The sequence below is a fragment of the Thalassophryne amazonica genome, chromosome 7 (genome assembly GCF_902500255.1).
Source record: "Thalassophryne amazonica chromosome 7, fThaAma1.1, whole genome shotgun sequence".
NCBI lineage: Eukaryota > Metazoa > Chordata > Actinopteri > Batrachoidiformes > Batrachoididae > Thalassophryne > Thalassophryne amazonica.
In genome coordinates this window covers 76,536,165-76,560,575 of record NC_047109.1, presented here as the reverse complement: position 1 = coordinate 76,560,575, position 24,411 = coordinate 76,536,165, and the positions used below count along the sequence as shown (strand labels likewise).

Sequence of the window (24,411 nt, the reverse complement as noted above, 5' to 3'; positions counted from 1 at the left end):
TTCCTACCAGGCTGCTCAAGGAAGCCCTACCATTATTTAATGCTTCGATCTTAAATATGATCAATCTATCTTTGTAGTTGGCTATGTACCACAGGCTTTTAAGGTGGCAGTAATTAAACCATTACTTAAAAAGCCATCACTTGACCCAGCTATCTTAGCTAATTATAGGCCAATCTCCAACCTTCCTTTTCTCTCAAAAATTCTTGAAAGGGTAGTTGTAAAACAGCTAACTGATCATCTGCAGAGGAATGGTCTATTGAAGAGTTTCAGTCAGGTTTTAGAATTCATCATAGTACAGAAACAGCATTAGTGAAGGTTACAAATGATTTTCTTATGGCCTCGGACAGTGGACTCATCTCTGTCCTTGTTCTGTTAGACCTCAGTGCTGCTTTTGATACTGTTGACCATAAAATTTTATTACAGAGATTAGAGCATGCCATAGGTATTAAAGGCACTGCGCTGCGGTGGTTTGAATCATATTTGCCTAATAGATTACAATTTGTTCATGTAAATGGGAATCTTCTTCACAGACTAAAGTTATTATGGAGTTCCACAAGGTTCTGTGCTAGGACCAATTTTATTCACTTTATACATGCCTTCCCTTAGGCAGTATTATTAGACGGTATTGCTTAAATTTTCATTGTTACGCAGATGATACCCAGCTTTATCTATCCATGAAGCCAGAGGACACACACCAATTAGCTAAACTGCAGGATTGTCTTACAGACATAAAGACATGGATGACCTCTAATTTCCTGCTTTTAAACTCAGATAAAACTGAAGTTATTGTACTTGGCCCCACAAATCTTAGAAACATGGTGTCTAACCAGATCCTTACTCTGGATGGCATTACCCTGACCTCTAGTAATACTGTGAGAAATCTTGGAGTCATTTTTGATCAGGATATGTCATTCAAAGCGCATATTAAACAAATATGTAGGACTGCTTTTTTGCATTACGCAATATCTCTAAAATCAGAAAGGTCTTGTCTCAGAGTGATGCTTATCTTAGGGACCTCGTAGTACCATATCACCCCAATAGAGCGCTTCGCTCTCAGACTGCAGGCTTACTTGTAGTTCCTAGGGTTTGTAAGAGTAGAATGGGAGGCAGAGCCTTCAGCTTTCAGGCTCCTCTCCCGTGGAACCAGCTCCCAATTCAGATCAGGGAGACAGACACCCTCTCTACTTTTAAGATTAGGCTTAAAACTTTCCTTTTTGCTAAAGCTTATAGTTAGGGCTGGATCAGGTGACCCTGAACCATCCCTTAGTTATGCTGCTATAGACGTAGACTGCTGGGGGGTTCCCATGATGCACTGTTTCTTTCTCTTTTTGCTCTGTATGCACCACTCTGCATTTAATCATTAGTGATTGATCTCTGGTCCCCTCCACAGCATGTCTTTTTCCTGGTTCTCTCCCTCAGCCCCAACCAGTCCCAGCAGAAGACTGCCCCTCCCTGAGCCTGGTTCTGCTGGAGGTTTCTTCCTGTTAAAAGGGAGTTTTTCCTTCCCACTGTAGCCAAGTGCTTGCTCACAGGGGGTCATTTTGACCGTTGGGGTTTTACATAATTATTGTATGGCCTTGCCTTACAATATAAAGCGCCTTGGGGCAACTGTTTGTTGTGATTTGGCGCTATATAAAAAAATTGATTGATTGATTGATTGAAGTGCATGCAGATGGTTGGCGTGACAGAGGAAGTTACAGAAGACAGAGTGAGATGGAGATGGGTGATCTGCTGTCACAACCCCCAATGGACAGCTAAAGGAAGAACTTTTTGGGGCTTTAAAAATGGCCATGACACTGACTTTGATTTAAATGCAAGTGGTATCAAAACTGATGCTTAATTTGGTATATTTTGGTATTGCCTTTGAACTATTAAAAAAATACTACAGAGAAATAAAAACCAAAATTTAAAAGATTTGATTCTGCTTTAATGTGGAGCTATAAAGGGCAAAATAAAGCACAAACAAACATTTTAACAGTTCTCACACTGAAAAAAGATACTTTGGATCAACTTTAAAAAATGATATAAATTTTTTTTTAGTTTTTCACAATGTATATTTATGATTTGGTGAAGTGATTCCAGCACATTTAAACTGGAAACCACAATTTTCCATTAGACCAATGTAAATAAGTCCTTTGAATGAAGTGCTCTGATGTTTCACTTTTTTCAGTGCAGCAACTTATAAAATGGCAAATATGTAACTGTGGGTCTTTTTTTTAACAGTAGTTTGAGAAGTCTTGCACCTAAGAACAACTCCTGAAAATGTCATGCACCTAGTGTGAATAGCTCACAAGTAATGACTTATTGAACTTGGCATCTCTTTCTGTACCAATCACTTAAAATCAGTGTCACAGCCCATTTCCAAGCACCGATATCTCAAAAACAAATGAAGATATATGGCTGAAAATCTGCCTGGTGTTTACTATAAATAATAACATTATTTTGTGAAAGTATGAAAAAAATCAGAGGTTTGTTGGGAACATTTTTTCAAAACATGGTGAATTCAGGTGGATTTACAAAGGATCAAGAATTTTTAATTAATGCTCCGATTATGTTGAAATTTAAGATTTGTAAAAGCTGTAGTTTGTACTCCCAGACTTGACCTGACATCATCAAAAGTCACTTTGCAGACACTGCTTTTGTGTTATCTTCATGGACATACAGTATGCATATATAGTAACCTGACCACAATCCATCACAGAAACAATAACCAAAATGATGGAAAACCAAGAGGATGCATTATTGTCGTATGTCAAAGAACGCCTGTCCCGATGTCGGTCATTGTCAGATTTCTGACAAACCTTCACTATTTGAAACTTCTGGATTCGGGATGACTGCCAGTGTACAAAGCTTTGTGGTTTTATTTCTAAAAACCTGCAGTTTGGGCAAATTGTATGTTGGGATATAAACCACCATACACGTCAAGTTCTTCACATCGCTAAATAAAATTAAATTGGGGTCTAAAGTTCCTGAATTATGGGGTAAACACTAAAAATTGTGATAAATTTTAGTTTGTCCAGGAGTCAAAAATTAAAGCATCTCCAATTTTCATCTCCCATGGGGACTTTTTCTTTTGCTTGTGCACTATGATGGGGCTGTTTAAAGACTTTTAACTAGATGATAAAGTGATTTTCAACTGAGCACAATGATTGAATAATTAGAATAATTTACACTTACAAGCATATATATGACTTATTTAAGTAAACACAGCATAACACTCAACAACAATCAAGGCAAGTTATAAAAAAACTACTTCTGGGTGGCTTATCCTTATGTGTCATAACTTTGTAAGTTTGATTAAGACCTTAGGTGAATTATACCAAGAGCAAGCTCAAGAAACAGGAGTTTTACACTCGCTCTCAAGCAAAATGTCAAAAATGTGCAGATTGTGAGCACAAGTGCTAGGTGGTGCTATTCTTATAGGGCCAACATTTCTGACAAGGGCTGAATGGAAGGGAGAGGATGATGAAAAGAAGTCCCCCGACTATAAGGATGGCTCCTGCTGAACCCACACAGGCCACAGACCATGACAGCTCATGGTGTAATGGTATGGAGTGATTGCTGGACAGTAAGGCCAACACTGATTGGTGGAACACCAGCACAGAAATCAGCACCATTATACCTGCAGAGGTGGATAGAGAGACAGGTGAAGGAATGTCAGAGGTTTGAGGTGTTGAACATCTGAGTTAGGAGATGTGATGCTATTTTAGAGAAGTCTTTTTCCCCCCAAATTATGCACATAACTTAGAAATTACATATTACCAGTAGAATAAGAAAAAAGTAAGTCCTAAACCATTGGGCTGGATAAACACCATCCCAAAGGGTCTCAGTGCTTATACCTTAATATTGTGGCACAGGGGTTACCAGCCCTGCTCATAGAGTTCACCTGTTCTGCATGTTTTCTAACTTTCAATAGAGCAGTTGTCATGTGCGGTCAGCCAATCAAGAGTTTGAAAACACCTGTCTTGGCTATTTAGCTGTCCTTACAAGTGGTACATGTGGAAAAACTACAGGGTAAGTGATCTCCAGACACAAGGTTGTTGACCCCTGTTACGGCGTGAAGCAGATGATAGTCTACAACTCCTCCTGGACAGGATGCCGGTCTATTGTAGGTAACCTCCACAGAAAAGGCCAATTCCCATTTACGGTGGACTGGACAATGCAAATGAACTGTTTTGTCCAAAGACATAGACAAGCAGTGTGACCAGGAATCAAACCCGGTCTACAAATAGGTAGATCAATTCCTTATCCTGTTGAGTTACCTGCCCATTGCCAAGTCAAGTCAAGTCTGGGAGCATGAGCTGGTGCCATGCTTCACTTCACCCATGATACCACGGAACAACGTTGGGTCCTGGATGCCAACCACCCAGGCAAAGAACCAGTCCATTCCCACCTGTGAAAAGTCACCATCTATCTGCCACAGGCAGGTGAAGCAACGGGAACCCCTGGACATTCCCTCCCCCTTCCCCCCTGGAGTCCTTAACCGCGACTGCACTCTTGATCATACCTGGAGGAATGTGCCACATGACCAAAATGTCAAAGCCGACGCTCCCTCACAATACAAGGGATACTCCTTATCTTAGTAACCTAAGTAACCACTTGTCTGACACAAAGTTGTTCCAGTAGTAGCCAAGTACACAGGTCAAACACATCTAGTCACTGCCTTAGTAACCAGTCAGTTTCCAAGTCTTACTCATACAGTAAGACATGAAGCACCAGGACCCTAAAGACTTGGACTGTAGTTATCCTGTAATGTACAAAAACAAATCACTGTGTTTCAACAACATTCTTGTGAAAATGGCTAGTGGGGATTTTGCTTTGGCTATGAGTGAGAAGCCAAAAAGGCATATTGCATGCAGTTAAAAAAATTGTTCAAGAACAAAAATACGAACCATCAATCAGTTGTCTTCTAAGTCGAAGATCTGAAGGGTGTTCATTCCTATTCTAATGGTAGATCACGTTAGAAGCATATTTCTCAGCGTACATTACATGAAATCCCACCTGACAGGATAAAACAGAAGGAGGCTGGCTTGAGAAAGAAGTGTCCTCCTTTGCTGAGGGACATGATGATACAGATGGAGCCCATCACCATCATTGTCAGACTAACCAGTGCCAAGACAGCTGCCGCCAGATTTAGACCTGTGAAAGAGAGCAGAGAGAGATAAATATGTGTAGTTCAAGGTGAAATGTATTCTACAAAGCACTTATACATCATGAATAAACCTTTATGACAGTTTATCTCAAACAACACGCTTAAATTTGAATACATCACACATCAAAATTTTGAAGCTTCTAATTAAAAATTCAATTATGGTGAGAATGATTTTAGTTACAAAGCTTCAAACACATTTTGTTGGCATTATAAACCATGTGGACAGGCGAAACCAGTACACCCATGCTAGTTTTGTAAAATAATAGTGTGTTGTGCCACACTGCATAAACTTTAAGGATCTATCAATTACATAAAGGCACTAATTACCAAAACCTGCACTGCTGAGCCAAACCTCCTTCTTGTGCCAGGTAAGGCGTAATCTACAGTAACAAGTGTGATTGTGGTTTATGACAACCCAGTCTCACGGCAAGTCGTGATTCAGCAGCATGAAATATACATTAATCTATTGGTTCGTGATATTGTCACAAAAAGCGCCTCATTTTCATCACGACAGCACGAATTCATTCTAATTCATTCCGTGATGGCTGCACGAAATCAAAAGTGAAGCGGGGGGGGGGGGGGGGGGGGCTATAGTTAGGGTGAGGGGAAGGAGTAAGATTAGGTTATGGTTAAGGATAGGGTTGGGGATAGGAGTAGGGTTAGTAATAGTGAGTTAAAAAACCCCTGTCATGACAATTTGACTTATTTTGTCATGGGAGCATGAAAAAAAAATGTGAGACTGTGCTGTTTATGAAGACTTTATCAAGTTATCACATTCACAAGGTTGTTGAGACTTGGCATCTGGTGGCCACAGTGACAATCAAAACACAAATAATGTTGAGCTCCTTTGAGGTGTTAATAAGTTAACCTTGTGCACCAAGTTTCAAGAGTTTTTGTCAAGACAACACTGACAAATCGAACACGATACAAACATACACACACACACACAAACATACAGTCAAGCAATTCCTATACCTGTAAGACAGACAGACAAACAGACCTATTTGAATTTAGATGTATAACATTGTGCAAAGGCTTTAGGCACCCTACATTTTTGATAATACAGTGGTGATGAGTTTGATTTCTGTGAAGGCTCTCAGTTGTCCAGGTGGTTTCCATAGTAGAGAAGCTTGAATCTTCGAGTGGACTGCGTTGCTTGACGCAAGAAGCAGCCCAGTCCAGTCGAAGATTCAAGCTTGTCTACTATGAGTTTGGTTTGTTTGTTTGTTGGTTGGATTGTTTGTTTGTTTGTTTGTTTTTCCATTCCTATTCCATTACATTCAATTATTGATTGTTAGAACTTCCCAGAGTAGCTCAGTGAGATTCTCAGTCATGTGACCTGTTTATGTCGTTGGACAAGACACTTCATCTGCATTTTCAAGATCAATCCAGTTGGGTATCAGCCGTGGTTGGGTAAGTAACTTGTGATGGACTGGCATCATGTCCAGGGATAGTTGTAGATTCTGATCCATGTCTGCTATGGAATACGAGGATAAGGGCCCCTTCACACAAAGTACGACTAAGTATAAATCAGGGTGAATCATGGCGGAACAACTCTTATGAGTGAACCACGAAAATATTGAGCCAGTGGGCAGGCGTGCACGAAGCCACTGCGATTGTTTTGTGCACACGGGAACACAGTGCAAGCAGCTGCAGCATGTATAACCACATCGCGCAGCGGCTGTGAAAATATATATATATAAAAAAAAAAACATGTCAATCACGGGATTTGAACGGGATTTGCAATTTCCAAAAGTTCTGATTGCCAGCCACAAACTTTTCCACTGAGCTACCATCACTGTCTTATAAAAGGTACGGGAAAATGCCTGATATTAAGAAGGACATGGACATATTTTAAAAAATACAACCACACACCATATAAAAACACCACATTTTATTGATTCCCTCTTATCAAGCGAACAATACAAATATGATCCATCTGTTCCTCTGTGGATGACCCATGGTCACAGATGTACAGCAATGAAATGACATAAATGAGAAGCAGGGTGCTCTCATCATGTCCACATCTGCTGGCACCATGTCCAGCCGGCCCCGCGTGCGTGTCCTGCCTGACACGCGTGTCTTGTGGACAGCGCACCACAGGACAGACACCGTGTCATGTGGAACAGAGCTCACGTGGGTGATGTGACATTCAGATCGCCGGCTGCATGTTATGATCTGATGGTCCATTTCACCTGGCGTAGCCTGTCAATGTGTGTGGCATGCGCGTGCTCACTGCAGCCCATTGCAACAGTGATATATGTTTTTATGTATGTCCACAGGAGGACAGCAAGCAGACACACGTGCGTCACAGTGGGCAGTTGTTAGTTCATGTCCGTCCAAACACGGTATGTGTTCCCCAGCCAGGATGTCCAGAACCACAGGTCTATCGGCGGCCACACCCCCTGTCAGTTCAGCGCACACATCAATGTGTCACTGTGTCTTTTTGCAAAGCCATACTCATGGGGCACTGTTTTTGTGATGATAGTGCGAATGGCCACACATTTTCTAAGTGCCAAGTGAGCAGTGTTAGATGTTCGTGTGTGTCAGTTGGAATTTGGCTGACACCTGCCACGAGAGGGTTCAATGGGCTCTCACAGCGTCTTTCAGCCTCTAGTGTGCGCAAATAGTTGTAGCAACAGGTGTATGAGGCATTGGAGGTAATGCGTAATTCGACCACATTCGTACTATGTGTGCAGGGGCCCTAAGCTCTGACAGTAGTGGGCCTCAGGGTGCATAAAATTTGATTTATTAATATAGGACTTTTTTTGCGGCACAATGACAATGACAATCACTGTTGCTTCACAATGAGAAGGCCATGGGTTCAGATCTGATCTGGTCCTTTCTGGTCCTTTCTGTGTGGCATTTGCATGATTTCCCCATGCTTGTGTGGATTCCCACTTGGTGCTTCTGGGTTCCTCCATTTTCTAATGAAATGCAAGGTAGGTGATTTGGAAACTTTAAATTGGTTGTAGACCCGAAGCCTGTCCAGGGAGGACCCTGACTACTAGAATTAATACTAGGATTCAGTTACAACCCCAATTCCAATGAAGTTGGGATGTTGTGTAAAATGTAAATAAAAACATTTTATGATAAACTGATACTTTTTTTGTGTGCAAATATTTCAAAATGAGCAAATATTTGCACAAAAACAATAAAGTTTATCAGTTTGAACATTAAATATCTTGTCTTTGTGGTGTATTCAACTGAATATAGGTTGAAGAGGATTTGCAGATCATTGTATTCTGTTTTTATTTACATTTTTACACAATGTCCCAACTTCATTGGAATTGGGGTTGTACTTTACAGAAATTAGTCAGGTATCAAGTTTTTCAAATTAAAGATAAAAATAAAAACACTGTCTTTGTAATTATGTCATATCACCTTTTCTCTAATCACTTAAGAAATGATGCAATTTATCACTCTAATATTCATTCATTTTCTAAACTAGGTATTTCATGTTATGGGCCACAGAGTCTGGAACCTATCCATGTGGTCATTGGGCAAAAGGCAGGATTCACCATGGACAGGGGGAGGTGATGGTCTAAGCGTTGGGCTTGAGACCAGACAAGCTCTGAACAAAGGAAATATCTCAACCTTGCCAACCTTGCCAATAAAACATGACAACATCAATTAAATGTGCCAAATAATAAATACAAATATTCAGAAAACTTTCTCATTTAATTTCTTGCACTTTCAATTAAAATCATTATAGAAACTTTGCATAATTTATTACCATCCTTGATAAATGTCATCTACCTATTTTATAAACACTACCCAATCTAGAGCACATGGATCCCCACGGGCAACACGCCAGTCAAATCAAATACATTATTGTAAATATTATCATTACTATGTTTATAATAGTTGAACAATCAAACATAAAATATATTTTAGAACTTTTGATATTTATGCACTTCAACAGGCCACAAGCGAACATCAAATAAATCTAAAATTAAATTATGCTCGTTCACATATACGAGGTCTGTCAATAAAGTATAGGTCCTTTTTATTTTTTTCAAAAACTATATGGATTTCATTCATATGTTTTTACGTCAGACATGCTTGAACCCTCATGCGCATGCGTGAGTTTTTCCACGCCTGTCGGTGACGTCATTCGCCTGTGAGCACTCCTTGTGGGAGGAGTCGTCCAGCCCCTCGTCGGAATTCCTTTGTCTGAGAAGTTGCTGAGAGACTGGCGCTTTGTTTGATCGAAAATTTTTTCTAAACCTGTGAGGCACATCGAAGTGGACACGGTTCGAAAAATGAAGCTGGTTTTCGGTGAAAATTTTAACGGCTGATGAGAGATTTTGAGGTGATACTGTCACTTTAAGGACTTCCCACGGAGCGAGACGTCGCGCAGCGCTCTCAGGCGCCGTCGTCAGCCTGTTTCAAGCTGAAAACCTCCACATTTCAGGCTCTATTGATCCAGGACGTCGTGAGAGAACAGAGAAGTTTCAGAAGAAGTCGGTTTCAGCATTTTATCCGGATATTCCACTGTTAAAGGAGATTTTTTTAATGAAAGACGTGCGGGCAGATTGCAGCGTCGGCTCACAGCCGCCGCGACGCTCCGCCACAGGAAAAACACCTCTGTTGGAAGCCTTAAGGACAAGTTGGAACATGTCCAGCTGTTAAACAATTTCTCATATACTCACTCCATTGAAAGCCATCAAAAGCCGCCTGGATTTTACAAATGGTTACCAACACGGAGGTGTTTTTCCTGTGCCGCCGCACTGCGCCGGCTGCATCCCGTTTTGATTTTGATCAAACAAAGTGCCAGTCTCTCAGCAACTTCTCAGACAAAGGAATTCCGACGAGGGGCTGGACGACTCCTCCCACAAGGAGTGCTCACAGGCGAATGACATCACCGACAGGCGTGGAAAAACTCACGCATGCGCACGAGGGTTCAAGCATGTCTGACGTAAAAACATATGAATGAAATCCATATAGTTTTTGAAAAAAATAAAAAGGACCTATACTTTATTGACAGACCTCGTACATTCTTGCTTTTTATCTCAGTGAGAGGAAGTAATGTCTGTAGTTCCAGTTGAAAAACACTAATGCTGTGTACAGTTTGTGTGTGAGCAAGGGCTTGTGTGTTTGTGTTTGTATTTGTGTTTGTATTTGTGCATGAAGCCCCCCCACCTCTGATTGGCTTACCTTGAAATTTTACCCTTTCTTTGCCAATCACCATCACTTATGCAATGGCCTTTCGCTTGTTCGTAGCTGTGGCTGAGAGATGAAAACAGCTGCAATAATCTTAATTATAGTGATAGCAACGGCGTTGTAAGGACGTAAACAGTAGTTAGATTACCCATACTGGAAAAAATAACGGTGTTTGTAACGGTGTTTATTTTAACAACATTATTCCCATCAGTGTTTATAAGTACTGACTAAATAAATATCTGGTGACTGTATCAAATTAATAAAGGGATTGCTTACTGTGTCTTTTATCCTGTTTGTGATTTTGTGGACAGGCTTTCATGTTACAGTCAGGGATTGGATGGTGTCTAGTTTGGTGACCTCAGAGTTACATCTCTGCTTTTTGCAGATGATGTGGTTCTGTTGGCTTCATCAGACAGTGACCTCTGATGCACACTGGGCAAGTTTGAAGCTAAGTGTGAAGCACCTGGAATGAGGATCAGCACCTCCACACTGTTGTGGTGAAGAAAAATCTAAACAGGTAAGTGAGGCTCTCAATTTACCAGATTATTTAGGCTCCTATCCTCGCTTGTGGTCATGATCTTTGGGTACTGACCAAAAGAACAAGGTCGCTGATACAAATAATGGAAAAGCGGTTTCTCTGTTGTGTATTTGAACCTACAATCAGGGACAGGGTAAGAAGTTCAAATGTCCACAAGGGACTTGAAGTAGAGCTGCTGCTCTTTCTCATTGAAAGGAGCTAGCTGAGGTGGTTCGGACATCTTGCAAGAATGTCCCTTGGTCATCACCCGAGAGAGTTCTTCCAGGCATAGGAAGACCCAGGACACACTAGAAGGATTTTATTTCCCAGTGGCCTTGGCAACACCTCCAGATCCCCTAGGAACTTAGCCAAGGGTAGAGAAGTGTGAGAGAGCTGTTTAGTCTGGTGCCACCACTACCTAGACCCGGATAAGTGGCAAAAAAATAATAAATCACTGAATTTACATCAAACTGGCTGCATTTCTTGAGACATTTTGTACAGAGACATTTCAACAATGTAAGAAGTAGGTTATTAGCATTATGCTGCTCGTTACTTTAAGTGGAGTAACTTTCGTGCCTTCATTTTCTATACCCACTTAAGAGTCATGGGCAGTGCTGGAGCCTATCCCAGCAGCCAGTGGGTGAGAGGCGAGGCTCACCCTGGACAGACTGGCCAGTTGATAGCAGGGTTGATACATACGGGCACACCTATTGTCAATTTAAAGTTTCCAATTCACCTATCCTTCATGTCTTTGGAGGTAGGATGGAGAGAACAGGCAAACTCCTCACAGAAAGCATGATGTGGGACGTGATTCCAGGACCTTTTCTCCAAGAAGCAACTGTTTACCACTAAGTCCCCGTGCCTCCTGAACACTATTTTTAAAAAGTACTACTTGCAAACAAAGTGACTGTCAAAGGTAAGAACAGCATTCAGAGCCTTGTTTGATAATAATGTTTTAATACGACTAAAGCCCTTTTCGGACAGGTTTCGTTTTATCTGGGAAGGTGGAGTAATGTTTCTACCAAAGTGCATTTGTATTATTTATGGCTGATTCACATAAACCAACTTGTGCCATCTCACTGATTTCATGTTTGTTTTTAACTCTGCATTCTGAGGGAATAGAGGCGCTGATACAGAAATTCCAATAAAACATGAGTGTGAATGTCAAATCTGTTGTTGCCAAATTGATGGTCTTCCAAATGCCTCTTTGAGTACCTGCATAAGGGGGTGGGGAAACTCCTTTTCTGCATAATATGTTTGATGTGTGTTTTTTTCATGGTAGCAGTACAACCTGAGGTAATTTCTATGGATCCTTGTACAGTTTCCTTGCACGGAAACTCTGATGATGACTGCATGACACACCTCCGCATGTCAAACTACTCTTGTCCAAACAGGGCTCAAGGTTTTTGTTGTTTTGTTGTTGTTTTTGTTTTTTGTTTTTAAGTGAATTTATCATTTAATAGTTAAAAAAAAAAATTGACTGATTATTTGACATTCTAGTTGTGAATGGGGTATTTTTTTGGCTAAAAACATTCATATCTGTTTTTCAGATTGTTGAAAATGTGTAAAATACAGTGTAAAATCCTTTTAATACAGGGTCCCACATGTTTGAGTTCCTACACATCAGTTTATTTGATGCAAATACCCTCAAACAGAATCTGAATGTTCACTCTTTGAGTTCATATTAAATGTTTGCATTGGACTCCAATATGCAGTGGTGGGAAAACATAAATGTTTTCTGTGTCCATATATTCAGGACACTGACTGCTCATCCTAACTGTCATTAATTGCAGAAACAAAATGTACAGGTGAACCAAAAGGGGGTGTGTGAAAGTGCAGTGTCTCACTTTTGGTAGTCGTCTTCTTGAATATGACTGCGTTCTCCCCAGAGGTGAAGAATTTGAAGTAAGTACAGTTGGACTCTGTGAATAAAGAGGACAGGATGAGGTCGTACACGTGCAAACGCCTACGGACGGCTGCTGGTCCTCTCTGATGTTTCCCTCATGCATCCATGCACTCTGTCCTCCTGGGCATCATCCCTATTTATATCCAAATGTGGCGCAGGAGCCAGAGCACCCAGACACACACACACACACACACACACAGTCCAGTGGTGCACATATGGTGCTGCCAGAGAGGGTGAGAAAGAGTGGACAGGCGAGAGGTAGACAGGGCAGATGGGGATTTGAAAAGGAGGAGCACAGTGGTAGAAGAACCAGGAGTAAGTGGAAGATGATATGATGGAAAGAAGCAAAGGAGTAAGGTGGGGCAGATGGAGAGGTGATTAGAAAAAGAACAGATAAAGCAAAGCCACAGATGGAGAAGGAGGTGAAGGGTGCAGGAGACGTCAGGAGGGGGAGGAACGCAGGGGGGATAGTTAATACTGCATTAGACATACACTCGCCCTCACTTTCTGTCTGGCCCTCTTCCTCGATTCCCCTTCTCTATATTTAGACAAAAACTGTGAAGTAGTCAGATTCCACTTGGCTTCACAAGCGTATAGTGAGGACTTTCACCCACCGAATACACCAACGCTCAAACATTGACGCGTGTTTGTGCTTTTATACATTAGGGATCACTAACTGGCACAGACAAACCATTTATCAGCTTCTTGAGTTTGAATACATTAAGCCATCACAGTCAGCTGAGTCTGTTCTTTCTGAGAGTGTGATCATTGAGCCGTCATGTTCCTCTGCAGGAGGCAGTGAAGATGGATGGCCGGTCTTGAGATGGCAGACACAGCATCAGTGGGCCGCCCTTTGTTTGGGAAGTGAGCCAGGGTTGTGTAAATATGGATGCAAAAAAGAAAAACAGAGACTTTTTTCCAAATATTTTTATTGAAAGCAGCAATATATATGGACTGCATTTATATAGCGCTTTTCCATGTGCATCAGAGGCTCAAACGCTTTACAATGATGCCTCACATTCACACCAATGTCAGGGTGCTGCCACGCAAGGCGCTGACACCGGGAGCAACTAGGAGATAAGGACCTTGCCCAAGGGCCCTTAATGATTTTCTGGTCTGGCTGGGTTTTGAACTGAGGATCCTCTGGTCTGAAGCCCAACACTTAACCACTAGACCATCACCTCCTCCCCAATATGTAAAGATATAAATATGCAGATATATTTAGATTTTTATATATTAAAACCCTACAAAACCACAACCACCCCCACCCCCCCACCCCAAAAAAGGAAACACACACCTTGAGACAAACACACACACATATATATGCACACCCAACTACCCCAACTCAATGAGTAGAATAAAAAGGCACATAGTTGAAACTGCATGACCCAGCCCTCAGTCAGGTAAGACCTGCAAATCAGTGAAATATGAAATAAAAGGTTGCCATTTATGATATAATAACAAATCATCCACATATAATGATAGTCTGTGATCAATAATATTTGACCTTTTGGTAGGATTACCCATACCACCAATATTCCAAGTAATAAAACAAATGGATGTGCCTGAACCAAGCGGGCTAGGATTTAAAAATAAACAAAGTACCAAATACATCCAATAGAGCCAGGGCTCACAAACACGCACACAGAAAAGAAAAAACAAAACAGAAAAACAGTTGCTGCCATATATCAATTAGTGACAGAAACTCAGTGAATAAGCCAAGTTAAACCAATAAGAAAAAAGTATATAAAAAACAAAACAACAGGAAAAGTGACTCCCACAGAATCAAAATGTAATAATAGCACTCCTATGAACACAAACGTAAAAAAAAACAAATATAATATTGACAAGTTTTTAAAATAAGTTAAATAGTTTGAGAACAAATTAAATAAACAGCTATGACACAGGCAAAAACACTCATTGTGCAAATAAGGCATTATCACAATGTAATTTCAATCCACTCGGCGCATTTTAATAGTTCATTTGTGCGTACTGCACAAATGAACTATTAAAATAAACAGGAGTAACAAAATAACCCAACGTACACAGCCAGCAACTGTAAAAAATTGAGGTATTACATTCCTGGACCAGGTAGGTAATGTATAAAAATATCAACCAACCTTCATCTTGTATGTATGTATGTATGTATGCCTTGGCATCGTCTACAGAAACAAAGTCTTTTTAGATGCCTCTGTAGCTGCTCTTCAGTCGGTAAAAGAGACAGTAGCGCACCCTCTCCATGCCACGTAGCTGCCGAAATGACTTTGTTAAAAGCCTCCTGGGCCACTTTAACAGTATGGTCGGGAAAAAACAGATCCTCGTATCACCAGTGGACAGCCATTGATTCACTTTCGCAAGCCGCAAAATGTCTGCACAGTCACTGTTATAATGGAACCTTGTAATAATGGGCCGCGGTCACACACCGTGACGGGTCTTCGGCTGAGGGGTTTCGGTGTGTTAAATCCAGTAGCGGCTCCTTGTCCAGCTGTAGTGCGTCCTTAAGCAGGGCTGCAATGATGTATATATTAGTTACCGTGTCCCCTGGAACCCCCTCTATTCTTACGTTGTTCCGACGGGATCTTGAGTCAAGATCCTCACACTGATTTTCCAACTTGGAAAACTCTGCCGTTAGCTGTTCAACTTTAGCTCTCAGTTCAACCACATCATCAGTGCAAGCAGAAAGCAACAGCTCCCATTTCACCCACCATTTCCTTCAAAGAGGCCAGCTCGGCATATTTCCTTGTAGTATGACTTATTTATTTTTTTATTTATTAAATCAAAGAAAATGCATCAGACAGGACCATAGTGATGACAAACATTTGTACATTCATAACTTTAAGGAGTCTACTGAAATTAACACATACACCATACCAGCCTATCAAGGACCACTTTGCCAAATGTGAGGCGGGTCCCTCCAGGGACACCTAGGATAACCTCCATGAAAAACACACAAACAAATGCGGTGCTCTATGGTTGTTATTATATTGTGAATCATACGGTGCATCCGAAAAGTATTCACAGCACTTCACTTTTTCCACATTTTGTTATGTGGAAAATGAATGAAATTATTTTTCCTCAAAATTTGACATGACAATGTAAAAATGTTTTTTTGAGATTTTTGTAAATTTAGTTAAAAAAAATTTAAAAATGAAGAAATCACGTGTACGTAAGTATTCACAATCTTTGCCATAAAACTCAAAATTGAGCTCAGGTGCATCCTGTTTTCACTGGTCATCCTTGAGATGTTTCTACAGCTTAACTGGAGCTCACCTGGGGTAAATTCATTTGATTGGCCATGACTTGGAAAGACACACCTGTCAACATATAAGGTCCCACAGTTGACAGTGCATGTGAGAGCACAAACCAAGCATGAAGTCAAAGGAATTGTCTGTAGACCTCTGAGACAGGATTGTCTCAAGGAAGCGTACAGAAACATTTATGCTGCTTTGAAGGTCCCAATGAGCACAGTGGCCTCCATCATCCATAAATGGAAGAAGCTTAGATCCACCAGGACTCATATAGCTGTCCACCCATCTAAACTGTCAGAGCTTCAGCATTCCTCTGTGAAGAGAGAAGAACCTTCCAGAAGGACAACCATCTCTGCAGCAATCCACCAATCAGGCCTTTATGGTAGAGTGGCCAGAGGGAAACCACCCCTGAGTAAAAGGCACATGCTCCAGAGCTCTCTTGACCTCAGACCGGGGCAACGATTCATCTTTCAGCAGGACAATGATCCTAAACACACAGCCAAGATATCAAAGGAGTGGCTTCAGGACAACTCTGTGAATGTCCTTGAGTGGCCCAGCTAGAATCCAGACCTGAATCCAATTGAACATCTCTGGAGAGATCTAAAAATGGCTGTGCACCGACACTCCCCATCCAACCTGAGGTGCTGCAAAGAGGAATGGGCAAAATTGCCCAAAGACAGGTGCACCAAGCTTGTGGCATCATATTCAAGAAGACTTGAGACTGTAATTGCTGCCAAAGCTGCATCAACAAAGTACTGAGCAAAGCATGTGAAAACTTATATACATGTGATTTCTTATTTTTTTATTTTTAATAAATTTGCAAATATAAAAAAAACTTTTTCACATTGTCATTATGGGGTGTTGTGAGTATAATTCAGAGGGGAAAAAACAATATGCTCCATTTTGGAATAATGCCGAGTTCACACCGGACGACACGCAAGTGACGGCGGCGACAGGTTGCTATGTAATCCCTATGGAAGAACGCGTTGTGGCGCCACAAAAGTTCAAGCCACGCAATATGACGCGATGGATGCGAATGAAGCGATGCGAATGAAGTGATTTTGAGCGATTGGCACGTTTGTGGCGCTATATCGCGTCGCATTGCCCTCCTCCCCAAGTTGAAAAATCTGAACTTTTTCATGTTGTTGCGTCGCAATGACCAATTGGGGACTGGATATGTAGTGACGCGGAGATGTCTGGAGTTTATACTTGATGTGGACATGTCCTGTCTCTGGCAGCAGCCTGTGAGCAGGACTTATGTCCCTTTTGTCCTTTATTTCACAATTATGACAGAGTTGGAGGGGAGAGCGAGCAGCAGCACCGCAGGAGCGGCAGCAGCCGTTTTTTTTTTTCACATGCGCACGCGAACAAATCGTCCGTGAAGATTATTTTATTTATTAACTACACAGATGTATAATAAAACAAATGGTGACTGGTTTATAACACAATTATGATAGAGTTTGAGGGGACAGCGAGCAGCAGCACCGCAGCAGTGGCACCGCAGCAGCAGCGACAACCAGTTTCTTTTTTTTTTAATTGTTCACATGTGCGCGCAAACGGGACAGGAGCTTCCTCAAAACTGGGTCCTGGAGAGGTGGAAGTACCGCTGAAAATGGCCGTCATCCAGACACAGCTCCTGCAGCAAATGATGAATTTGTAGTGTCGTGTGGCGTCTGCTGTGAATGTGGCTCAAGCAGAGCGACACACCGGACAATGGAGGGCGTCCATTGCCAGGCAAGGGATGCGAATTTGTGGCATCGTGTGGCGTGCAGTGTGAACGTGGCATAAGGCTGCAACATAACAAAATGTGGAAAAGGTGAAGCGCTGTGAATACTTTCTGGATGCACAGTACCATATTAGCTTCTTTTTTAAATTAGGCCAAATTTTATGGAATATTTGGATTTTTCATTCTGTCTTTCCTTCTTTTTTTCACCTTTGTTTCTTAATAATGTCATAATTGTGGTTTGAGGAGACATTAATCATTTAAAATTTGGTCATTTGCTGACATACTTGGAAAAAGACTCAGTAAAGTCACATTCACAAAAAAAAAACACTACAAACTCTTACACAGTACTGTACATAATGTGTGAAAGATTTTGGACATATCGATGTAAGAACAGTACAGATGCAAGTATTTTGTCAGAGGGAAAATATAATTTTCCCGTTCCTTCAAATACTCACACAAACACCACCACATTTGCATTGCCAGATAAACCATCTGCACAAAAACAAAAAGGAGCTAACACTTTGGGAAAGTAATTAATTAATTAATTAATTAATTACATTTTCTTTTGACAAGCATTACGTGTGAGACATCTCTGAGAACAGACTGATTAATTGACACTGAAACCTAAACACAGAAATGTATGTGCCCATGGACACGCACATGCACATGGAGAGGTGTTACCTCCAGGTAGTTCAGCGGGGCCACAGCTTGTCCTCTCAGGATCGATGTCGGCCACCCACAGAGTGCGGATGCAGCCCTTCCACAAGCCGTAATGGGCCATCTGACATGTCTCATTGCCACTGAAATTCTTCGGTTGGGCCAGCTCCACCCAAAACTCTGTCCCCATCCCCAACACCGTCAGGGTCATGCCAATTATTGACACAAAGAAGGCCAGCTTGATCTTCCCTTCCTGACTGTCACTCATCTTTTGCATCCTCCTCTGTCCCCTGCCAACTTTTGTCCCACCCAGGGCTGTGCCATGTCCAGCCCCCGCCACCCCGATGCGACCTTCCTCATCCTGCTGCACAAAGAAGTTGGACCACATGCTAAATTTACCTGTCAGATCCCACAAAAGAGGGGGGGAGGAACAGTGCTCTGATGGTACAGGAAATAGCTACCAGTTATTCTGTGATGGATAGTCAAATGGAGAAACTGTCAAATGAGTAGGGGGTCAAGAAGTGGTCTGAATAGAAAGAGTACCAATAAAAGAAAAGGGGATGCAATAAAAGTAGCAATAAAATAAAGAGGGGCGGTAGCAAGGACCAGAAGAGCCTGTGACTGTTTTTTGTCCAGTCCTGTGAAAGAGAGAGAGATAAAAAAGAAAGATGAAAGTACCGCCAGAATATGCTTGACAAGAACAAAATCCTTTCATCACCAGTGTAATATTTAATTTCCATCAGCTTTATCAGCATCTCCAGTATTCCTTCCTCAAACAAAACCGTGTGACACGTTCTCAGCCAAAAATAGATAAGCCATATGGTGCTTCCCCGAAAGGCAGATTTTTGCTTCAGATGAAGAAACAATTTTGGCTAGGATGAGATAGTGGAGTCATCTGGTGTGTGTGGTTGGCAGGAATGGGGTGGGGGGGGGGGGGGGTCAAGGTGAGCAGTAACACCAGACTGGGCAACCTGTCTTCTATTATCCCAGACAAAGTGACAAGAGCTCATCCCCAAGTAGGTAGAATGTGTGTGGCCTTGACACAGCTTCCGTTTGGTCTGAGGGGATAACATGTTACCACAAATACCTCCCGTCCTGCATGACACGCACCAGCCATCACTGCTAATCTGCCCCCACAGAGTCGTATCGGTTACTCACCACTGTGAGCGAGGGGTCTTTAACCAATGTCAGTCACAGTGCAGTCACTGGGCACATGGTGTGCGAGAGGCGATAATTCAAGACCAAACCCTTTGGCAAAGTGGGGGGGGGGGGTGCAGTAATTGACCCTGGTGTTCAGTCCAACAGCTCAGATCTTGGAGACGTTTAGGAGAGCCGGTCAGGAGGGCCGCACCGGCAGGCAATTCACAGTTGGTGGATCACTTAATTCCAATCTTTGTGCTGACAGCATCAGAGGTTTTATATAGACAATTCCCAACATGACCTCATTAACAACAATCTTTATGTATCACTGCAGCAACACAATAGTAGCTGTGCAAAAGTGTGTGGTGTGACGTAAAAATAAATCAAAGATGTTGCTAGCACAATAAAAAGCTTTTCTATATCAAACCGTTTGCAATCACTCCAGTGGTTCCTGAACTGTTTGATCAAAATACACATTATTGTCATTGCAATAGTCTCACAAACACCTCAAGGGTCTCAACTAATTGCTTCTTCACATTCATAGGCCAGTTGTACAACCCCTGGCAAAAATTATGGAATCACCGGCCTCGGAGGATGTTCATTCAGTTGTTTAATTTTGTAGAAAAAAAGCAGATCACAGACATGACACAAAACTAAAGTCATTTCAAATGGCAACTTTCTGGCTTTAAGAAACACTATAAGAAATCAAGAAAAAAAGATTGTGGCAGTCAGTAACGGTTACTTTTTTAGACCAAGCAGAGGAAAAAAATATGGAATCACTCAATTCTGAGGAAAAAATTATGGAATCATCCTGTAAATTTTCATCCCCAAAACTAACACCTGCATCATATCAGATCTGCTCGTTAGTCTGCATCTAAAAAGGAGTGAACAAACCTTGGAGAGCTGTTGCACCAAGTGGACTGACATGAATCATGGCTCCAACACGAGAGATGTCAATTGAAACAAAGGAGAGGATTATCAAACTCTTAAAAGAGAGTAAATCATCACGCAATGTTGCAAAAGATGTTGGTTGTTCACAGTCAGCTGTGTCTAAACTCTGGACCAAATACAAACAACATGGGAAGGTTGTTAAAGGCAAACATACTGGTAGACCAAGGAAGACATCAAAGCGTCAAGACAGAAAACTTAAAGCAATATGTCTCAAAAATCGAAAATGCACAACAAAACAAATGAGGAATGAATGGGAGGAAACTGGAGTCAACGTCTGTGACCGAACTGTAAGAAACCAAAGGAAATGGGATTTACATACAGAAAAGCTAAACGAAAGGCATCATTAACACCTAAACAGAAAAAAATAAGGTTACAATGGGCTAAGGAAAAGCAATTGTGGACTGTGGATGACTGGATGAAAGTCATATTCAGTGATGAATCTCGAATCTGCATTGGGCAAGGTGATGATGCTGGAACTTTTGTTTGGTGCCTTTCCAATGAGATTTATAAAGATGACTGCCTGAAGAGAACATGTAAATTTCCACAGTCATTGATGATATGGGGCTGCATGTCAGGTAAAGGCACTGGGGAGATGGTTGTCATTACATCATCAATAAATGCACAAGTTTATGTTGATATTTTGGACAATTAAAAGGATGTTTGGGGATGATGAAATCATTTTTCAAGATGATAATGCATCTTGCCATAGAGCAAAAATTGCAAAACCATTCCTTGCAAAAAGACACATAGGGTCAATGTCAATGAGCAGATCTGATTTGATGCAGGTGCTAATTTGGGGGATGAAAATTTACAGGGTGATTCCATAATTTTTTCCTCAGAATTGAGTGATTCCATATTTTTTTCCTCTGCTTGGTCTAAAAAAGTAACCGTTACTGACTGCCACAATCTTTTTTTTCTTGATTTCTTATAGTGTTTCTTAAAGCCAGAAAATTGCCATTTGAAATGACTTTAGTTTTGTGTCATGTCTGTGATCTGCTTTTTTCTACAAAATTAAACAACTGAATGAACATCCTCTGAGGCCGGTGATTCCATAATTTTTTCCAGGGGTTGTATCTGTCGTGTTTGATCTGTTTCATTGTTTTCAGTGTATATTTTCCCAAAAACAAAAAAATTTAAAAAATTGCATGAAGAACAGTGCTTAGAGCAAACAAACCAACAGAATCAAAATCAATCAAGAACTGAAGGAGAAGCATTTTGGGTGAATTTTACAGTTTTTACAGCAAAAAAAACCCCATATTTTCCCTAAAATTTAAAATTTCAAAATTATGAAAAAAAAAAAGATTGTGAAAAGTGCTTAAATAAAGCAAACAAAACCACTGAAATCAAAATCCATCAAGAAGTGAAGGAGAAGCTGCACTTTCTATGAATTGTGAATGGATGGCGGACAGATGGACGGATGACAAACGGACTGATGAGCTCATGCCACGGTGAAGCCTTTGCTATGGCATGAGTTTATCATCGGCCTGGATAAGCTCAAAAACCAATGTAACAATTTGCAAGGATTTTTTTTTTTTTTCCAGGCATTACTGAGTAAATGTCATGAGATGTGTACAGTAAGAATGTGTCAAGTTTAGTAAACCATTTAGTTAAATAATTTAGCATATTCATAGCATATTTCAACTTTTACTTTATACTTTGTCAGCTCCAAAGTTAATGAAATTGGACCAACTTAATTAAAAGGTTTTGGTGTTATTAAGTAGCCACATTAGTTTGTTTATGTTATTATCACTTCTTTTTTTTTTGCTTCTGTTCTACTCAGAAATGTTCATGCAAATTGTTATTGTTACCTTCTTTTTAACATTAGTCATTTATTTCACTTCAGTCAGAAGAAATTTCATGTTAAAAGCTCCAGTTTTATAATCAAAATGTTTATTTGAAAACCATTGTTAGTCTATGTTCAACAAGAACAAGACTACAAGAACTTACTAAAATGTGTACATGTAAAAAAAAAAACCTTATTTTTCTTTCATGCTGAAATGGCTCTTCAATTCAAGACATGCACACTAAAAAAAATGTTTCATGGGGTTAGTTTGTGGTCGTCTCTTGTGGCATCGGGATCAGAGAAAGGCTTCACTACTTGTTCTGGATCTGCAAGAAAATTGAATCAAGGCTTTCTTGAACCAACACCTGATCTTTATCAAATTTCATTGAGATTCATTCTTGTCCTTTTGAGATATCCTGCTGACAAACATATATTATAACTAATAACTAAGTGATAGTCAGACAAGCAACAAAAAACACAACCTCCTTGGCAGCGGTAATAACAGTTCAAGTAGTTTACTCTGCGGTACGCTTTTGTAGAATAATAAATTAAAAATTTACAATACAGCCAAATGGTTTCTCCAAATTATGGCAAATTCATGCAAACCTGTAAAACTCCAGAGTCACTCCCCTGCGAGAATCCTGCTCCGACATTAAGCGTTATGAAGACTATCGAGTTGAGTGCAGCTGCTGACAGCACACTTAGTGCTCATAGAATTACAAAACTTGATCACATATCAGCTACAGGGTAGTCAGAAGGGTTCGAGCATGGTCGGTCGGGTACTCTACTGGAGCAATAATGCAGACGAACGCTTCCACTGGAATTAAATATTTTCCAGTACAGCCATGCTGTGGTTGTGGTTGGCAATGCAGCGACAACCTAATGTGTGCTGGCCTACGTTGTACAGCAATCTGAGCAGAGGAAAAGCTCATTTTATGTGGCAAACGTCTGCAGTCATGAAAAATGAAGACTGTGTCTTTTCACAAGCAGCATCTAATGTCATCTGTGTAACACATGTATGTAAGAAAGCAAGAAACAAGGAGTAGTCTTGTAGTTTTTGAAAAAAAACATCAGTCTGACCTGTTTGCTGTATGTTGTTCAGTTCTGAAGGGAGAGACGCTTGAAACTTAATCGAGGAGCAGAGCGGTGATGGGAGTGAGAGAGTAGAGAGAGGAAGCGGGGTGGGAGGGAGGTACGTAAGGCTTATGGGAAGTGAATGTAAGAGGGGAGGGGGGTGCAGTCTGGGTGGTTAATCCTGGATACTCACCCTGTTTGTACTCCATACCAGGGGCAGAGCCAGGAATTCTTTCTGAACGGGTCGGAGGAGCTACTGTCTACAAGATGTCGCCCTTTCTGAAGCAGTTGTTTCACTTGGTGTTTGGAGTGAGTCAAAGCAGTCAATCATTTCCTGAGCCAATCAGTGTGTACACAGTGTGTATCTAAAAAACACATTCTAATCCAATTACATTTGTTTACGCAAATCTGACTGGTTAATCGTGTGAGATTTCAGACCATAAAATATTGCGTGGACGTGGCAAAATATTAAAACTGTTTCACATTGGATGTGTTACTCCGCCCCCTGACCCGCATTGCTGCACAGGTGTCACTAATAGCGCTGTCAGCTGAGAGCGACAGAAACTAGTGCAGGGAGGACAATGCCGAAATGCATAGATTTAACTGGACTGATTGATGGATTTACCATGAATTTAACTCAGTGCAGCTGACAAGATGGCGAAATCTGTGGGTCTTTTCACAGAATTTCCAGTTTGGCATGAAGACACTGCTACGGTAAGCTTTGACGAGCCGCCCACACCCTTTCGCCAACCGAATTACTTACAGAGAAATAATCTGTGCAAACAATGGAATTGGATTAGAATGGGAATATAACCTTGTTGTGTCTGATGATTTGCAGATGTTCATGCTGGATTACGAGTATGGTCACAAAACTCAATTTGCAACCATAAAATCCAGCATGAATCGGGTTATTCACTAAGGGCCCCTTCACACATACTGCGAAGTTTGGACGAAGTGCACACTTAGTGTGCATGACACAGGAATCATGTGCAAACCGTGTAATGTCATTCCTGTCGGCAACGGATCGTACACCTGTTGCTACAACTATTTGTGCACACAAGTGCCTGAAAGACAAAGTATGCACTGTGCAA

General features: G+C 41.1%; 1 protein-coding gene across 4 annotated transcripts in view; it reads right to left on the bottom strand.

Moving 5' to 3' along the window:
- Positions 1 to 23,416, bottom strand: part of cacng6b (calcium channel, voltage-dependent, gamma subunit 6b) — a 30,192-nt gene extending 6,776 nt beyond the window's left edge. The window contains exons 1-5 of one of the 4 annotated variants that reach the window (XR_004561839.1): positions 23,327 to 23,416; positions 18,397 to 19,010; positions 12,683 to 12,757; positions 5,002 to 5,139; positions 3,224 to 3,622 (exon numbers count right to left, since the gene is read on the bottom strand). Coding sequence is in view for 1 of the 4 variants with exons in the window: in XM_034174612.1 (XP_034030503.1) it covers positions 3,402 to 3,622; positions 5,002 to 5,139; positions 12,683 to 12,757; positions 18,397 to 18,760 (798 nt within the window). In the remaining 3 variants the exon portion in view is untranslated. Of the gene's footprint in view, positions 1 to 2,149; positions 3,623 to 5,001; positions 5,140 to 12,682; positions 12,758 to 18,396; positions 19,115 to 22,852; positions 22,986 to 23,326 lie in introns of those variants that run through there. The other 3 variants (XR_004561840.1, XR_004561838.1, XM_034174612.1) reach the window with 3 other exon arrangements.
- Positions 23,417 to 24,411: the final 995 nt, after the last annotated feature.